The sequence below is a fragment of the Heteronotia binoei genome, chromosome 13, assembly GCF_032191835.1.
Source record: "Heteronotia binoei isolate CCM8104 ecotype False Entrance Well chromosome 13, APGP_CSIRO_Hbin_v1, whole genome shotgun sequence".
Lineage (NCBI taxonomy): Eukaryota > Metazoa > Chordata > Lepidosauria > Squamata > Gekkonidae > Heteronotia > Heteronotia binoei.
This window is the reverse complement of record NC_083235.1, coordinates 36566002-36583529: the sequence shown is the minus strand read 5'-3', so window position 1 is coordinate 36583529 and position 17528 is coordinate 36566002. Positions and strand designations below refer to the sequence as shown.

Below are 17528 nucleotides of genomic sequence, written 5' to 3'. Positions count from 1 at the left end.
CTTCCATCAGCTGCTACTTCTGGAACCATGTCTCAAGCTACAACCAAGATTGCTTAGTTTCAAGAAAATCTTTCGACAGATATTTTTCATACTTTTCTTTGGTTGAAACACTGGGAAATTGCTGTGAAAGGTAGCAGAGAACTGTATTGCAATTAATGAATTAATTTCAAGTTATATGAAGTTCATACGAGCTTTTCTGCAGTTATCCCCAAAAGGATATTTATGAGAGGCTTCAGCTTTTTACTGGCTGTGTTCCCCATGCCTTTAAAAGCAACCTGTTGTGCAGATACTTAGCCAGTGAACTACTTTCTTCCTTTTTAATATCTACAGGAAGAGTTTAATTTTGGTGTCAGACAGCTGTTAAAAGCAGGGCCAGTAAAATGGTGCCAAGTTCATAGTATCATCTCTTCCAGTGCTGTTGAGATATACCGCAGTGATCTCCAATAATCTCTTTCTGCCCCACACCTCTTACTCTCACTCACTCACACAGAAATCTCATAGAAGGCCACCTGGCTACAACTGGGGGTGCCAACTTTTCATTGGCAGAGCTCCAATGTCTGCAACAACAGTATGATGAACAAAAAAGTTTCATAAAGCAAAAATGGAAGGAAAGAAAGAGAAAGGGAAAGAATGAAATGGAAGGAAAGGAAAGGAAAGGAAAGGAAAGGAAAGGAAAGGAAAGGAAAAGAAAGAACATAAACATAAGAAGAGCTATGTTGGATCAGGCCAGTGGACTATCCAGTCCAAAATTCCCTCATACAATGCCCAGAAAGCACCAGAATATCCACCAGTGGGGCCAGGGCACTAGAAGCCCTCCCATTGTTGCTCCCCACCCCCAGCACCAAGAATACAGACAGAACATCACTTGCAGGGAAAGAAAGAAAGAAGGGGGCGGCCAAAGGGGGGGGAAAAGCCTTCCTCACCATCAGATGACCCCAGCCAGCAAAAATTCTGCCCAGGGATCATTTGGTTAAAAAAAACAGCTACTGGAATGCCCACTTCTTGCCCCTTCTGGCTGAAAAAAACACACACACCCTTCTTTGCTGCCAAGGCCTCCCGGGGAAATCTCCCCAAAAGAACATACTGCAAGGCACATGAAAGCTCATACCTTGAAGAACACTTCATGGGTCTAAAGTGCCAATGGATGCAGCTTTTCCCTCAAACACTGGGAGCAGGAGAGAAGGAAGGAGAGGCAGCCCAGCTCCTCTCTGCACAACACAGAGATGGGGCGGGGCTAGCTTTGGCTTTTCTTGTGACCCGGTAGTGAGGCTTCCGTGGCCCGGTACTGGGTCACAACCCTGCAAATGGGAAACACTGATATACAGGATATCACATTTGAAACTGATTTTAAATTTATTTCTATTTAATTACTGTATATTTGTATAAGATGATTTCTCACTTTGTCTCCTGCTAGCAATACACATAGTACACACTCCATCTTTCCTTAGATTTCATAACAGAACTGTTTCTCAAATAGGTTGTTAATTTTACCATTACTGCATGTTTAGTGAGTTTATATTCCCATTCTTCTAAACATGGACAGACATCTATTTTCCATTTTTCCTGAGTAAATAGTTCTAGCTGTTGTCACCTTGTATTTTTAATAGCTCTTCTAAAAATTTTGGTAATTTGTTAGGCAGAACATGTTAGGCATGCTCTTGACTTCCATTGGGAATTTAAACTTTAGTATATTCTGCATTTGGGGGTGTATTTCTTTCCAGTATCTTTTTGATTGTTTACAAGTCCACCACATGTGAAAGTTCCATCTACATTTTGACATTTTCAGTATTTTTCTTTGTAGTTTTTATGTGCTTTATCAATGTCCTTTGGAGTTATACGCTATCTGAAAATGTTTGGTATCTCATAGCATCTAGCTGCCTATAAGTTTGATAGCTTTTCCCCATAGTTGTTCCTATTGTTGCATAGATACTTGTTCTTTAAGGTTTTGTACCACTTAATCATACATTTTTTCACTTGTTCATATCCTGTATCTAACTGGAATAAAATCTTATATATACATCATAGTAAATGCTCTTTTTGTTTTATAATCAGCTGCTCAAATTCAGTTGCATCTCTTAGAATTCCAGCTTCAAAACTCGTGATCTTCTTTAGTCTTGAGACTGACTGATAATATATCAGCCATTGAATGTTTACACCTTCATCTTTAATATCTTGCCAAGACTTGATTTTTCCTTGAGTGTTTATCATCATGCCATATATTAAAAATCATTTTTATTTCTCATATTATAATTATTTGATTCAGTATTTATCCCGCCCCGCCCCCACAAGCAGGGCTCAGGGTGGCTTAAAGCATATTTAAACACAACAGTTTTAAAATGTTATACAGTAAAAAAAAAATAATGAGCTTCTATTGGGGACATAAGAAGATGATATTGGATTTATATCCCGCCCTCCACTCTGAAGAGTCTCAGAGCAACTCACAATCTCCTTTACCTTCCTTCCCCACAACAGACACCCTGTGAGGTGGGTGGGGCTGAGAGGGCTCTCAACCTTTTCAAGGACAACCTCTGCCAGAGCTATGGCTGACCCAAGGCCATTCCAGCAGCTGCAAGTGGAGGAGTGGGGAATCAAACCTGGTTCTCCCAGTTAAGAGTCCGCGCACTTCACCATTACACCAAACTTTACACAAAAGTTTGAAAGGCCAATAAATTCTGGCAGATAAATCATTCTCAAAAGTCCATCTCTTGATTACGTGACTTATTTGTTGTGTTATGATCTTCTTAGTCTGTTTCTTAAAAAGTAATTGTGTAGGCCTTCATCAAGATCTGTTGATTCTAATTTCACTATTCTTTGTCTTGAGTTTTTAATCCAGACCAGTTAGGGTTTCGAGGTCTACCAGTGGGGGATGTTGCTCCTCCTCCTGGGATCCCCTTTGCATGTGTGAAGTGGAGATGTCACCTGGAAGCGACATTGTCACGCCAGACACGTCGTGCAGGGGGCATTGTAGCACTTGGGGAAAAGCTTTTAGGGGGCTCACCAGCCAGTTCCGTCGCAGTGGGTTGGAGGCCCCAAAATTGGGAGAACCTCTACCTCCAATGGGGGAGTGGGAACCCTAAGACCAGTCCTGCTGCTTGGTAATATAATTTTATATTTGCGACTGCTAAATCTCCTCTTTTTTTCTCATCTTGTAATATTTTGAAGCTTATTCTTGTTTTTTTACCATTCCATATACATTCATTTAGCTTTTTTTGCCACTCTTTCAGTATTCTTTACGTAGATGGGTAACATTTGGAACAAAAAATATTAGTTTTGGCAGAACATTAATTTTATTTGTAGAGATTCTTCCCAGCTATGACGTTTTAAATTTTTTCCATCTTAATAAATCTGCTTGAATCGATTTCCAAATTTTCTAATAGTTATTTTTAAAGAAGATTACAGTGCTCTTTTAATCGCTTCTTTGTTAAAAATTCAATTATCAGTTTTGTTTTGTTTTTCCTATTAATTTTATAGCTTGATAGGGATCCAGATTCTTCAGTATGTTCAATTACACATTGCAACTATTTCTGGGGATTCAAGAATGTTAGAACTATCTTGTCTGCATGACTTTTCAATTGAACATCATCCATTTTTATTCCCTTAATTCTATAGCTAAAATCTCTGTTGCTAGTATAAATAATAAAGGGGATAAAGGACATCCCTGACATGTTCCTTTTTCAATTGAAATTGCTTCTATTAAGTTTCCCATTAATTAAAATCCTTGCTTGTTGTTTCAGCTATATTCTGTGCATCCAGCTCCCAAATGCAGGACCACAGTCCATATTTTATAAAACATTAAACATATTTTATAAAACATTAAATAAGAAAGGCCATATTAAATTGTCAAGCACTTTCTCTACAACTAAAAATAGAAACACTGCTTTCTTTCTTGTCACAAATTTGATTGTATCTATTACAAATTGCATCTGTTACAAATCGTATATTATCTTATGTATACTTCTTTGGTATACAACCTGTTTGGTTGGGTGTATTAAATTTGGCATGCAGTTTCTTAATCTTCCATTATTGTGGCAAAAAATTTGTAGTATACATTCAGCAGATGAATAAGACTGTGGTAGCGATGCATTACTACAGTCTTTATGTATTAGCATTATATACACCTCATGCCACGTCAGAGGTATTTTCTTTTTTCCCTTTATTACATTCAGGGCTCATTTTATAGCAGGAGCTTATTTGCATATTATGCCACACTTTCATAATATAGCCAGTCCTCCAAGAGCTTACTGTAGGCTTGTACTGAGAGCCCTGTAAGGTCTTGGACGATTGGCTACATCGGGGTGTGGTCTAATATGCAAATGAGCTCCTGCTACAAAATGAGCCCTGATTACATTCATAACTTTTTATATCAGTGTTAATACTTTAAGATGTTTATAATATGTTGTCAACCCATTCTGTTCTGGTGCTTTATCCTTCTTCAGGTTCTTTGTTGCTTGAAAGATTTCTTAAATTGTTATGGTTTGATTTAATTTCCCCCCCTATGTTCTGATGTAAATTTTGCAATTTGGATGTCTTCTAAATATTTGCTTATTCTTCTGAAACAAATCTATTTTTATATAATCCTGAGAGAACACTGATACGTTGTTCTTGTATTTCTTTTTCTGCATATGTAATTTGGTTTCCTTCTTTATACCTGTTATTACTCTTTTTTCTCTTTTCTTCCTGAGGCAATATGCCAGATCTCTGCCAGGTTTATTGGCATGTTCAAAATATCTTTTAGACATTTTAATTTTTTCTTTACCTCTTCAACGTCTAACATAACTAATTGTTTTTAACTGTTTAATCTTTGCTAGTGTTTTATGATTGTGTTTATGCTCTTGTTCTTTGAATTTTTCCTGTTATTAACTGTTTGTTCTAGTTTTCCCTGCTTTTTTAGCTTCAGCTGCTAGTAGAAGTTCTTTAAAAGCTTTGTTTTCCAAATTGTAGCTGGAGACATACCTTCTGTGCTGTTTATTTTTTTAAAAAAAATTCCAAATAGTTTTTACACTTATTTACTACATCTTGTAGTAAAAGAGTATCATTTAATCTCCATCTTCTCAGTTCTCTATTCCATTGCAAGACTACTTCTATAGGATTATGATCTACAAATATCTTTGGTTGAATCTCTACTTTTTATAAATTCATTGTCAAACCTTTTGTTATCCAACATGTCTATTCTTGAATATGTTTGATGTCTGTCTGAAAAGAAGGTAAAGTCTCTGTTCTTTGGTTGTTTAGTCCTCCCAGAGTCTTCTGATTCCAGCATTTCCATGTGTTGAAGCACCTTTAATATTGCTTGATCTGTCTTTTTTTGGGTCTAGTGCTCCATATCTCCAAGAATATTTTCTCATCTTGGACAGTTTGGAAAAAAATCATTAAAAATTGACTTTAGCCTCATTTGGTACATATATTATTGCTATCATGCTTATTTTGCCTTCCAGGAGTCTCATTTTTAAAATTAGGTATCGCCCATCTGTCTCTCTTAATTCTTCTAAAGATCCTAATTGTGTGTTGTTTATGTAAATAGCCCCTTAGGTCTTTACGATCAGTGACACCTTTTGGTGATACCCAGCCCCAGAGATATCCAACTGGCCTTCACGAGGGCCAGAGCCTTTTCGGCCCTGGCCCCTACCTGGTGGAATGTGATCTGGGCCCTGTGGGATCTACTTCAATTCCACACGGCCTGTAAAACCGAGCTCTTTCACCAGGCTTTCAGCTAAGGCAGTGGACGTCACTTGTTATTGGCCTCCCCCCTTTCATTCCATCCCAGTGCTGTAGGACCTGCTGGACCTGGACAATAGGCCATGCTTGTGAGGCAGAATTTGTCATTTTAGTTTCCACTGTTTAGTCTGTAATTTTAGATCTTATATATTTTAATTGGTTTTAACTGTTGGTTGTCTTCTTTTATGAAGCAACCTGCCCTGAGCCTATTTACAGGAAGGGTGGGCTAAAAATCGAATCAAATAAAAATAAATAAAATAGCTACTCCCAATTTTATTTTGTGCTGAAGCAAGATATGCTTTGCCTAATGTTTCATTGTTTAAAATATGTCCGTATTTCTTCTTTATGTTTCTTGTAGGCATCATATATCAGTGTTTTGTTTTTTCAGTTCATTGAAGATTTTCATGCATTTTGAAGGAGAATTAATTCAATTGATACTTATTGATACTATTTTTAATTTATCCATTTTGCCCTGATGTTGTTGCCACATCCAGTTTATCCTTTTCTATGCTTGTTTTTTCTTTGGAGTTTTTGGTCTGTGAACTTTGCTTTGACCTACTAGGAGATTGCTTTGAATTACTTGGGAATTTTCCTTCTGTATGCAAGTCTTCTGCTTGCAGTTTTTCAGCCAGTTGCTTAGCTTCTGTTGCGACTATTGGAAATAGTACTTTCCAATGATATTTTATTTATTTCTTTTGTAATATCTGTCTCAAAAAGTCAAAATCATTCCTTTAACACACTTCTTGGTAAATCCTGGAAGACCTGTACTCCCCCCCCCCCCCGGCAATCTTGAGTGGTGATTCCCTTTGTTTCTTTAGTGTTATGCCTCATGTTTTCTTGTAGGTGAATTGAACACCAGTGTATCTTGGGATAGCTTATTCTTGAATTCAAATCTTTAATTCACTCTCAAAATCTGGTCAGTAGCAGGAAAGTCTTCCTCTACAAATAATTCTGAAGTAAATCATGAAAGCTTTTTTCCTTCCAAATTTGGCCTCCCCAAATCCTCAGGGATTCTTCTAAAATACAAATTATTAGATCTGCATTGAGTTTCTAGAATTTCAGGTCTGCCTTCTCTGCTCTGCCTGCAGTGAGCGTTGAGCACATGGAGTGTGAGATCAAACTGGAACCTCCGGGGACCCCAGAAAGGGAAGCTGCTGCAGATGCTGACTTGGGCAAGGGTATACTAGAGGACTCAGAGGAGGTCAAGAAGCGGAAGCGCAAGCCGTACCGCCCTGGTGAGTGGTTCTGTACCTGGGTCAGGACCGGGGAGGGAGGTCCCACTGTGCTTTCACTAACCTCTTCCTCTGCCCTCTTCCTGGCACAGGAATTGGAGGGTTTATGGTGCGACAGCGGAAGTCACACACACGCTTGAAAAAGGGCTGCCCAGTCTTGGCAGAAGTCTCTCGCGAGGTGACTGGTACGGAGGGGCATCCAGAAGAGGGTAAGTGCTGTGACTGTATTTTGTTAGTCATCCTTGATGCTTGTAATTTGGAATAACATGGTTGGGGGTTATAGTGTTCTTCTCAAAGCTTCTCTAAAATATTTTAGGCAGAGTCTACTCCATCTGTACTTTTTAAAAAGACTGTTGTTAATGTCCTCAGTTCTCCATTAGCAGCCTGAGAGTGTTCTGCATGCACATTTGTTGTGCAAATGAATAATGTTTTTGCAGATGTTTAGCAGCTCTGCGGAATTTTGGTTTTGAGAGCATTTTAGCAGGTCATGAGAAAAAAGGGACAGAGTTGGAAAGAAATGGGGTGGAAATTAGGGTTTGCGGCAAGCTCTCACACAACTCTTTGTCCACTTTCTAAAATCCTGTCTTCAGTCTAGTCCTGCACAGCTCTCTCTGCCCCTTTTTCTTCCTAGTCTCTGAACCTGCAAAACAACATGAGCTGAGCTGAGCCAGATTGCAGACTCCATGGGTTTATTGAATACTCCCACTCCTGCCCATTAAGCTGGGGCATGCTAATGGCAACTTAGTCCTCTCTTTCTTCCAGGGGCTCAACTTTCTGAGATCCCTGCAGAGGGTGCCCCTGAGCAGAAAGCAGCTGAGGGTGATGAGAAGAAGAAGCGACGTGGCAGAAAGAAGAGCAAGCTGGAGGACATGTTCCCTGCCTACCTTCAGGTGAGGACAACAGGGATTGATAGAAATATTTTAATGGATTGGAGCAGAGATAAAACTAAAGAGAAGTGCATGGAATTCTCTTGCACCATCATTTTGTTAGTGGAGACTGGGAGAGGGGGAGGTAATGAATGGTATTTAGGAGATTGGAACAGTGTGCTGTGAGATTGGTAACTGTTGCTTGGGAAAATGCCAAGTGGCTGGATGGGAATCATGGAGAAAAGATGGATATTATCACCCATATTGAGCTGGGAGCTTGTTTGCCAGCTGTACCTATTCCTAGAGAAAGCCAGTCTTACCATAATTATGCATGCCTCAGTAAACATTTGGACTTGACAAATATAACACACTATGTGAGGCTGCCCTTGAAGATGGTTCCAAAACTACAGTTGCTATAAAGAGCAGATGTTTATAGTCATTACTGGGACATACTGGTGTGACTATCTATGTTTGTACTGTATGGCTTGAGACTTTGAGATTCACAGGGCGGGAGGGGGGGGGGCTTCCACAGAGAACCAGCCTTAACAGAAGTGCAGGTTAGTTGGCTGTTACCCAAGAGAAGGGAAGGCCTCTTCAGCTGTCTTCTCCACTACACACACCTATGGAATGCCCTATCCAAGGAGTTGCATCCCTGAGGGCATTCCAGATTGTTTAAAGGACTATCTGTTCCAGAGGGCCTTTGATGTAGACTGAGGTGTTGGTACCATAGTCCACAGCCAGTTTGGTGTACTGGTTAATTGCGTGGACTCTTATCTGGGAGAACCGGGTTTGATTCCCCACTCTTCCACTTGCACCTGCTGGAATGGCCTTGGGTTAGCCATAGCTCTGGCAGAGGTTGTCCTTGAAAGGGCAGTTGCTGTGAGAGACCTCACAGGGTGTCTGTTGTGGAGGGAGAAGATATGGGAGATTGTAAGCCGCTCTGAGTCTCTGATTCAGAGAGAAGGGCAGGGTATAAATCTGCAATTCTTCTTCTTCACACTAGATGCAGATGCTGCTAGGGGGGATGAGCAGGGCAGAAGTGGCTTTTCTTTTTTAGCATTTTAATCCCATCTAATTTTATGCCATTTGGTTTTAAATTGTCTTTTGAATGACCTTGGAGGCTATATAGGGTTGAATCTAGAAGACAACCAACATGGTGTAGCAGTTACAGTGTTAGACTAGGACTTGGGAGACTCAGGTTTGAATTCCCACTCTGCCATGGAAGCTTGCGAGACAACCTTGGGCCATTCACCACTCTCAGCCTAACCTACCTCATAAGTTGTTGTAAGGAGAAAATAGAGGAGGGGAGAGTGATGTAAGTCACTTTGAATGTCCATTGGAGAGAAAACCAAGGTATGAATGAAGTAAATACAGTTGATAAAAGTTGACTTTCCAGAGGTTCATCTGAGTAAATTTCTGGGGACATCTCTCCTCCTACCCCTTTGTTCCTTCTCCCACCTCTTTTGCAGGAAGCCTTCTTTGGAAAAGCACTTCTGGACCTGAGCAGAAAGGCCGTCTTGGCAGCTGGTGGTGTGGGTGGAGAAGGAACTGCTCACCCTCCTGTTGGCCAGGGAGCTCCCAGGGCCAAGGTGGATTCCAGTATGCTCCAGAAAGTGCCAATGGATGGGAAAGAGGCCTCTGTTCAGCAAAAAGGTGAGCATAGGGGATGCATGTGGGACCTTGGTTTTGGCACAGGTGGTTTACATAGAAGAAGAAGCTATTGTCCAGGGTGAGCTGACATAAGAAAGGTGGTACTGTGCAAGGATGGCCCACCCACTTGTTCTTGTGGGTTCTCCAGCAGTCTGGGGACTAGAAGCATACTTCTGTCCCATAGCGAGAGCTTCATTGTGCCAGCACTCAAGCACAATATTACAAATGGGTATTTGAATCTATTGCCCACTAGTTACATACATCTCATATTCAAAAGGGAGATTTGATGTCACAGCGTGGAGTATCTCTCATTTATACAACTTCAGTTGGCTTTCCATGATGATGATTTGATATGGCCACTGGGACCAGATTAATTGCCGCTGAAGGGGTGGGGGGCATATCCAGGCAGTCAGATACCCATTCCTGTTCTACTGTATTGGCTCTTCTCTGTTATCCACTAGGGAATGAATGCGTTGATGGCAGAGAGAAAGCTGCCCCAGAAAACAGCTTGAAAGTTGCTGAGGCCAAGCCTGAAAATACCGGTGAGTACGAAGTTTTTAATGGAGCATGGAGAGCTTGGCATGCGTTCTGCCTTCATGAGGGTGTGTGCCACATCACTTTAAAGTGACAGAGGCAGCTATCGAAAACAGTTTCCTATCTGATATACCTTTGTGTTTTATTTGCTAGTCTGACACTCAAACCATTCCACATTTTAATCCCGGTCTTCCTACAAGGCGTTTGGTTCAGTATATATGGTTCTCCCCTTTACTGTTTTATCCTTTTGAGGCAGGTTAGGTTGAGAGTGTGTGACTGGACACAGATCACCCACTGAAATTCATGACTGGGTAAAGATTTGAGCCTTGATATCTGTGGTTGTAGTTTGAGTCCTTTTCTCCATTCTCATTTTCCTTGCTTGTAAATTCCTGTTTCTTCAGACTTTTTTCCTCCTATTATGCACATGTTTTGCTCCTTCTAGTGGTTGATTTGGTTTTACATCCGTTTATGCCAGGCACCTCAGGTTTTTTATGTCAGACATAAACTGCTGTAATATCTGACTATTAAAAAGAGCAAATACATGCAGAACAAGAAAACTTCCCCCACCCCAAGAAACAAGAACTTACAAGCAAGAAAAATGAGAAAGCAGAAGTACTGAGATTTTTATTTGTTTGTTTGTTTGTTTAATTTATATTCCGCCCTTTTCCAAACGGACTCAGGGCAGATAAAACCAGGCACAGAAGAACAGATTGTAACTGTTGCACAACACCAATTCTTGGTTTGTATAAATCTAGACCACTTCAGCTTTTAGAACAGAAAAAATGTTCACCACCTCCTTCAGAGGGGTGGGGCTGTTCATTTATGCATCTTTGTGGCATTCAGAGCTTGTGGCGGTCTGTTTTGGAATTAAGGCTGCCAGCCTCCTGATCTGGGCAGGGATTCCCCCACATTGGGGGGGTCCTTCCTGCCCCAGGACAGTTGCCCAGTGGGGAAGCCCCAACCCCAACAATACTCCTCTCTCCCTCCCCTCCTGCCAGATTTAAAGGGCCCTACAGCTGATCACAGGAACATGGGGCCCGCCAATCAGCTGAAGGGCCCTTTAAATCTGGTAAGCAAAGGGAGAGGGGTGGCAGCTGGCCACATGTCTGAACTCAAGGCAGCAATTTGCTGCTTGGAATTTGGGTGAGGGACCACCCTTTAAGTGCTTTTTGCAAACAGGGCTGCACTTGCCCTCATTCCAAGCAGCAGATTGCTGCTCGGAGTTCTGGTGTGCGGCCAGTGGCTACCCCTCTCCCTTCCCTCCTGCCACAGGCTCACCCAATCTGCTGTAGGGCTCTTTAAATCTCGCAGGAGGGGTGGTCGATCATTGTTGGGGGTGCGGCTGCATCCCCTCTGTTCCTTCCAAAGCACTGAATTGTCAAGAAAGCCACATGCTCACCCAATCTGCTGTAGGGCCCTCTAAATCTTGCAGGAGGGGTGGTCAATCATTGTTGGCAGTGCGGCTGCCTCTGTTCCTTCCAAAGCACAGAAAGTCAAGAAAGAAAAATATTGGGAACTCTGTGACTTGGTCTTAACTAGCCCATCCCTGTTGGGAGGCAGGCTGTAATGTTTTGCACTGCTAGAGATGTGCAGAGAGAGCAGAGCTAGTTGCCTTTTTAGCCTTACCTCTCCCTCCCTTGTTTCTTGAATCTTGAGTTGTAAACCAAAGTGGCATCACTTGACCACTTTAAATTGTCCTACAATTGTTCTACTTTGAGGCGAATATCCCTTCCAGTTCAAGAGGTTAGATGATCCTTCCTGATGCTTGCTTGGCCTACTGGAAGGCAGAGGTGAATACTGGTTGTCCCTCTGCCCTGTCCTCTTGTGCTATGGATGTTAACTAGACATTCCCTGTACTGACAAGTCTGATGTTTGCTCCTTACAGGCACAGAAGAACAGATGGTGCCCAAGAACACTCCAGATCCTACAGGTGCCGAGAACACAGCCACACCCCCGGGGGAGGGGGTGCTCAGCTCCGACCTTGACAAAATCCCCACTGAAGGTCAGGCGGGCCCTTTGAATAGACCCTACTGCCCCCATCCTTCTGCTAAGGATCTACCCCTTGGAGAGCAGGGGAGACTGGGAGCCAAATCTCCTGACTTTTCTCCCAAGCTCTGGAATAGGGGTAGATCTTAGTGGCTTAAACTACCAGAAGGTCAACCTGTCCTTTTTGGAGACCACCAGGTTCTGTACATGGCTCAGGTTGTCTCTTGATGATCTTACTGTTTGTGATTCCATTGCAATATTCCTCCTTGCCAACAGAGCTACCCAAAATGGAGAGCAAGGATGTCCAGCAGCTCTTTAAAGATGTCCTGGGATCAGCTGAGCGAGAGCAGCAACTCAACTGTGTTGGGGCTGAACCAGAGGCTGGAGGTATCCGTGAACCACACCGCACGCAGCTTACCCAAAGGCCTTTCCTGCAAGGTGAGATCACTGGACTTGGCTAAGGACAGGCAGAGGCTGAGGGTTATGGACCACACCTTTGCTTTTTGGGTGGTCTGGATCACTGACAGAAGAAGTATTATGAGTTGTTCTTAGCATTTTAGGTAATTATAGAACTTTAGTTTCATGGAACTTCTGTGTTCTCTTCTACTAGGGGCAGGACAACCTCATTCTAGGGCCTCCAACTGTGCTTTTTCTAAACCAAGAGTGGAGGAATTCAGGAGCAAAGGGCATTATTGATGCTTTTAATTGTCAGGTTCCTACTCTTTCCCTAGAGAAGGGGGGGTATTTGCAAAATAAAGGGAACATTAAACTGGAATTGAACTTCTGAGCTAAAAACTCTGGCTTTTTATACTTTGCAGTGGGAGGGGCAATTACCACAGGGTCATGCTGGAGGAATTGGGATTTCCTTGACTATGGTAGACCTAGAATTGATGGAGATGTTGATGATGATGTCTTATTGAGCCAGGCCTTAGAATTTGGAACTAGAATGAAGGATTTTTAAAAGGTTGGGACTAGGGGTTGGCATGGAATGCAAAACTGGTGGGTTCGTTTCATTTCACAATTCATTGGGTTGCCTGAATTGGTGGTTTGTTTCACTTGTGTTTTTTTCCGTTTCTTGAATAATTTGTGGCTCGCTGGTTTGTTCAGTTTGGGAAGGCATAGAACAGCCTCTGAGTGGGCTAAAGACACCATACATGTGGCAAACTCTTCACTGGACTCTCCACTACCTGATGTCCAAGTTTGGTGCAAATTGGATTGAGTGGGGCTGAGCTACAGCCCCCCCCCCCAAAAAAAAACAGGTGCCCCCAGTAAATGCTCTCCTAGGAGTATGTCAAGCTGGTAAAAGGAAGGGAAGTTGCCCTGAAGTTTCTGGTCAGTTTCACCCCCCCCCCAGCTTGGAAACTGGCTAGAAGCAGTAGCTCCACTCTCTCCATCCCCTTGCGCTTCTGTTCAGTTTCCAGTGAAACTTGACTAGAAGCTGCAGAAGGCTGGGAAAAGCGGAGGTGCAGCATTTCGTCAGTTTCACTGGAAACTGAACAGAAGCACAGGGGCTGGGGAATCATGCCGGTGCAGGCTGTCTGGAAAATTGAAACAAACACAAACCAAAAAACATGCCAAGAAAAAAGACTGGTTTGTGTTGGGGTGCGACAGGATCTGTCGAACCAGTTCAGAACAAACACAAATTGGCCATTTTTCACACGAATCATGATTCGTGGTTTGGTTTGTGCCCATCCCTAGTTGGAACCATAAAAGGGAGATACTTTGGAACATAAAAGATGGCCACAACAGAAAAAGTTCTGGCTTCTGGTTGCTTGTGTGTCAACATGACTAGCAGAAGGCATCACCAGTTGAATCTCTTGGCGAGATCCTAACTTGTGCATGAGTTCATAGGGAGAGAGGTAGTCCTTGTATGATGGTCCCAGGCCAAGAAGATTTTTACAGGTTAAACCTGTAATTTGAACAAAGCTTGATAGCAAACCATTAATACGAAGATCAGAGGTTAGACTAGTTGCACATGATCGCACCACTCAGTGAAGGTTGTAGCAGTGTTGTCTTCAAGGGCAGCACAATATAGAGTGTGCTACAGTAGTCAAGTTAGTGAAACATGGCTCAGTATAGCAAGATTAGTCTGGTTCAGAACGAAAGAGAGCCTCTTAACTGGATGTAAATGAGGGGGGAAAGGAATTCCTAAACACAGCTTTCCCTGAAAAACCAATCCTGAGAGCAGGAGTACCCTAAGCTTGATCAGATAGGATAGCATTAGTAATTCCAATAACGAAACCTGTCAGTAAGTGTAGGTAGCAGGAAAAATGATTCACCTGTGCTTCCTATTTCCTTCTGTAAATTGTAACATCTAATCTGACTCTGTGGGACCAAACAAGCTGTAGTTGTCAGACCATCTCAGCAGCATGAGCCCAGTTGTAGTTGGCTAGGGCTACAGGTAGGACGGAACTTCTTACATGTAAATTGTCACACATTTTGTGTGAGTGAGTAAGATTCGTTTTCAGTTAACCAGTATTTTTTGAATTGGGAAGCTGGGGTGTCATTAGGCTATAGCACAGCACAGGTGTGTGAATTTGTAATTATTGTGGGTTTGCTTGCAAGATTATCTTGGCTTCAGCTAACCAAGCCTGAATTATCTTTGCTTTCAAAAGTCTTCAGCTGAAGATGAATGGGAGAAGGAAGAGCACCTCTTGATTCAAACTCTGATACTCTCTGTCTTCTCCTTAGGTGGTGGGGTCTCCCTTGGATCCCTGCAGCCTGCTGTACCTATGGAGACCTACTCTGGAGTTTGCCAGTCCCCATTTCTTGATAGCAGGTACGTGGCCCAAAGGGGACAATAGCCTGCCTTGCGGGAACCCTTGGCACAGTTCCCCAGTCATCCTATCCTAGCCCTTCAACTACCTATCCAACTCACCTTGCATTTGTCTTTTTACCTGAATTTTGTCTCCTCTGCTTTATAGGGAAAGGAGTGGCTTCTTCAGTCCTGAGCAGTGTGAACCAGAGAGCCCCTGGGCCAGCAGTTCTGCAGCTTCCACACCCACCACGCCCACAACGGAGGGGGAGAGTGATGGACTCTCCTATAACCAGCGGAGCCTGCAACGCTGGGAGAAGGATGAGGAACTGGGGGAACTGTCCACCATTTCACCTGTACTCTATGCCAACATGAATTTCCCCAACCTCAAACAGGATTACCCAGGTTGGTGGTGCTTCCCCCTACCCAATGTGACATCCGGTCCACCTTTTGTTGCAAACTGACTTTGCTTGTCTATGTGTCTTGATTCTTTAGTGAAGACTCTCTCTCCCCAATGTTGTGTGGTATGCCCGCAGCTGACAAAAAAATCCAAATTCTATGCCAGGGTGATCCCAGTCCTTCTGTTGAGGCAGCCACATTATGTAAAAACTGAGTAGAATAACCTTGGTGTGTTTTTCTCTTCTTCCATCCCTCTCCCTCCTCAAGACTGGTCTACTCGTTGCAAGCAGATCATGAAGCTCTGGAGAAAGGTGCCAGCCCCAGACAAAGCCCCTTATTTGGTAAGTGGTCCATTAAGATTGTGTAGAGTGCTTGAATGACTACTTGTGCAGGATTCCTTGCTTGAATGGAGGGTGATATACGTATATATGTACAGATATATATGTTTGTATATTGCTGTTCTACTTTCATATTTGTTTCTCTTTTTAAAAATGTTAACAGCTTAAAACATGGTCCCATTCTGTTGAGGCTGGGTGAGTGGGCGTTAACATGGCAGATGCGGTTCAATGTGGCCAAGTGCAAAGTAATGCACATTGGGGCCAAAAATCTTAGCTATAAATACAAGTTGATGGGGTGTGAACTGGCAGAGACTGACCAAGAGAGAGCTCTTGGGGTTGTGGTTGATAACTCACTGAAAATGTCAAGACAGTGTGCGATTGCAAAAAAAGGCCAACGCCATGCTGGGCATTATTAGGAAGGGAACTGAAAGCAAATCAGCCAGTATCATAATGCCCCTGTATAAATCAATGGTGCGGTCTCATTTGGAGTACTGTGTACAATTCTGGTCACCGCATCTCAAAAAAGATATAGCATTGGGAAAAGTGCAGAAAAGGGCAACTAGAATGATTAAAGGGTTGGAACACTTTCCCAGGGTTGGATCTTGGGGGGAGGCAGAGGGGGGTGCTTGCCCCAGGCGCTGACAGAGGGGGGGCGCCAAATTGGGTATGGAGCCCATTGTATTCTGTGGGACCATAAAATAGAATGGCCCATAAGGGGGCACCATTTTTTGATTTTGCCCCCCCCTCAAAAAAAATGTAGATCCGGTCCTGCACTTTCCCTATGAAGAAAGGTTAAAACACTTGGGGCTCTTTAGCTTAGAGAAATGTTGACTGCGGGGTGACATGATAGAGATTTACAAGATTATGCATGGGATAGAGAAGGTATAGAAAGAAGTACTTTTCTCCTTTTCTCACAATACAAGAACCCATGGTCATTCAATGAAATTGCTGAGCAGTCAGGTTAGAAAGGATAAAAGGAAGTACTTCTTCACCCAAAGGGTGATTAACATGTGGAATTCACTGCCACAGGAGGTGGTGGTGGCTGCAAGCATAGACAACTTCAAGAGGGGAGTGGATAGGCATATGGAGCAGAAGTCCATAAGTGGCTATTAGCCACAGCTTATCGTTGGAACTCTCTGGGGCAGTGATGCTCTGTATTCTGGTGCTTGGGGGGGGGCACAGTGGAAGGGCTTCTAACCCCACTGGTGGACCTCTTGATGGCACTTGGGTTTGGGGGTTTTTGGCCACTTGTGACACAGAGTGTTGGACTGGATGGGCCATTGGCCTGATCCAACATTTCTCTTATGTTCTTATGTTCTCATTCATTGAGGCAGGAAATGAACATTTGTCCCACTTCGGGAAGGGGAATTTCTGATCATCTGTCATCATGTTCCAAATTCATTGTGGATTTTTTTCATGCAGCAAAAGGCCAAAGATAACCGGGCGGCTCACCGCATCAACAAGGTGCAGAAGGTAAGCAAGACAATGATGAAAAATCCCTTTGTGTGTAGTGCTTATTGAGGGCAGAGTGGAATTCCTGACTACCTGGACACTTGACCACCATGGTTGCATCTACAGCAGCCTGTTCAACCAGCTGTGTCCAGCAGTTCTGATCCTGGGACCAAAGCTCCACTCGCTGATCATTTAAAGTTGATCTGTCCATCTAGAAATCCTTCCCAAGTACCACTGCCCCAAATGCTGTTGATCTGTCCTTTAGGACTAGAAACATCTTCCTTCAAAACCAAACCAAACAGGGGAAAGTGAAGATTCTCAAAACCAGGGCTTTTTTAAACTCCTTTGCATATTAGGCTACACCCCCCTGATGTAGCCAATTCTCTAAGGCCTTGTAAGAAGAGCCCTGTAAGGTCTTGGAGGACTGGCTACATCATGGGGGTGTAGCCTAACATGTAAAGGAGTTCCCATTACAAAAAAAAAGTCCTGCTCAAAACGTTTCTTCACCGTACTAATTCCTGGCCTTGCCTAGTTTGTGGCATCAAGGATTATATGTAAGTCACATAACAGGTTAAATTTAAGCCTGACAGCAATGCTGAAG

The 17528-nt window shown here is 42.9% G+C and overlaps 1 protein-coding gene across 3 annotated transcripts in view; it reads left to right on the top strand.

Annotated features, from left to right (window-relative positions):
- Nucleotides 1-17528, top strand: part of KMT2D (lysine methyltransferase 2D) — a 120946-nt gene that overhangs the window by 53230 nt on the left and 50188 nt on the right. For 2 of the 3 annotated variants that reach the window (XM_060252584.1, XM_060252586.1), the window contains 11 exons: nt 6804-6950; nt 7040-7156; nt 7710-7837; nt 9283-9466; nt 9925-10005; nt 11883-11999; nt 12260-12421; nt 14675-14762; nt 14908-15143; nt 15405-15478; nt 16898-16948. In XM_060252584.1, the coding sequence (XP_060108567.1) occupies nt 6804-6950; nt 7040-7156; nt 7710-7837; nt 9283-9466; nt 9925-10005; nt 11883-11999; nt 12260-12421; nt 14675-14762; nt 14908-15143; nt 15405-15478; nt 16898-16948 (1385 nt within the window). The remainder of the gene's footprint in view (nt 1-6803; nt 6951-7039; nt 7157-7709; nt 7838-9282; nt 9467-9924; nt 10006-11882; nt 12000-12259; nt 12422-14674; nt 14763-14907; nt 15144-15404; nt 15479-16897; nt 16949-17528) is intronic. The other variant, XM_060252585.1, reaches the window with a different exon arrangement.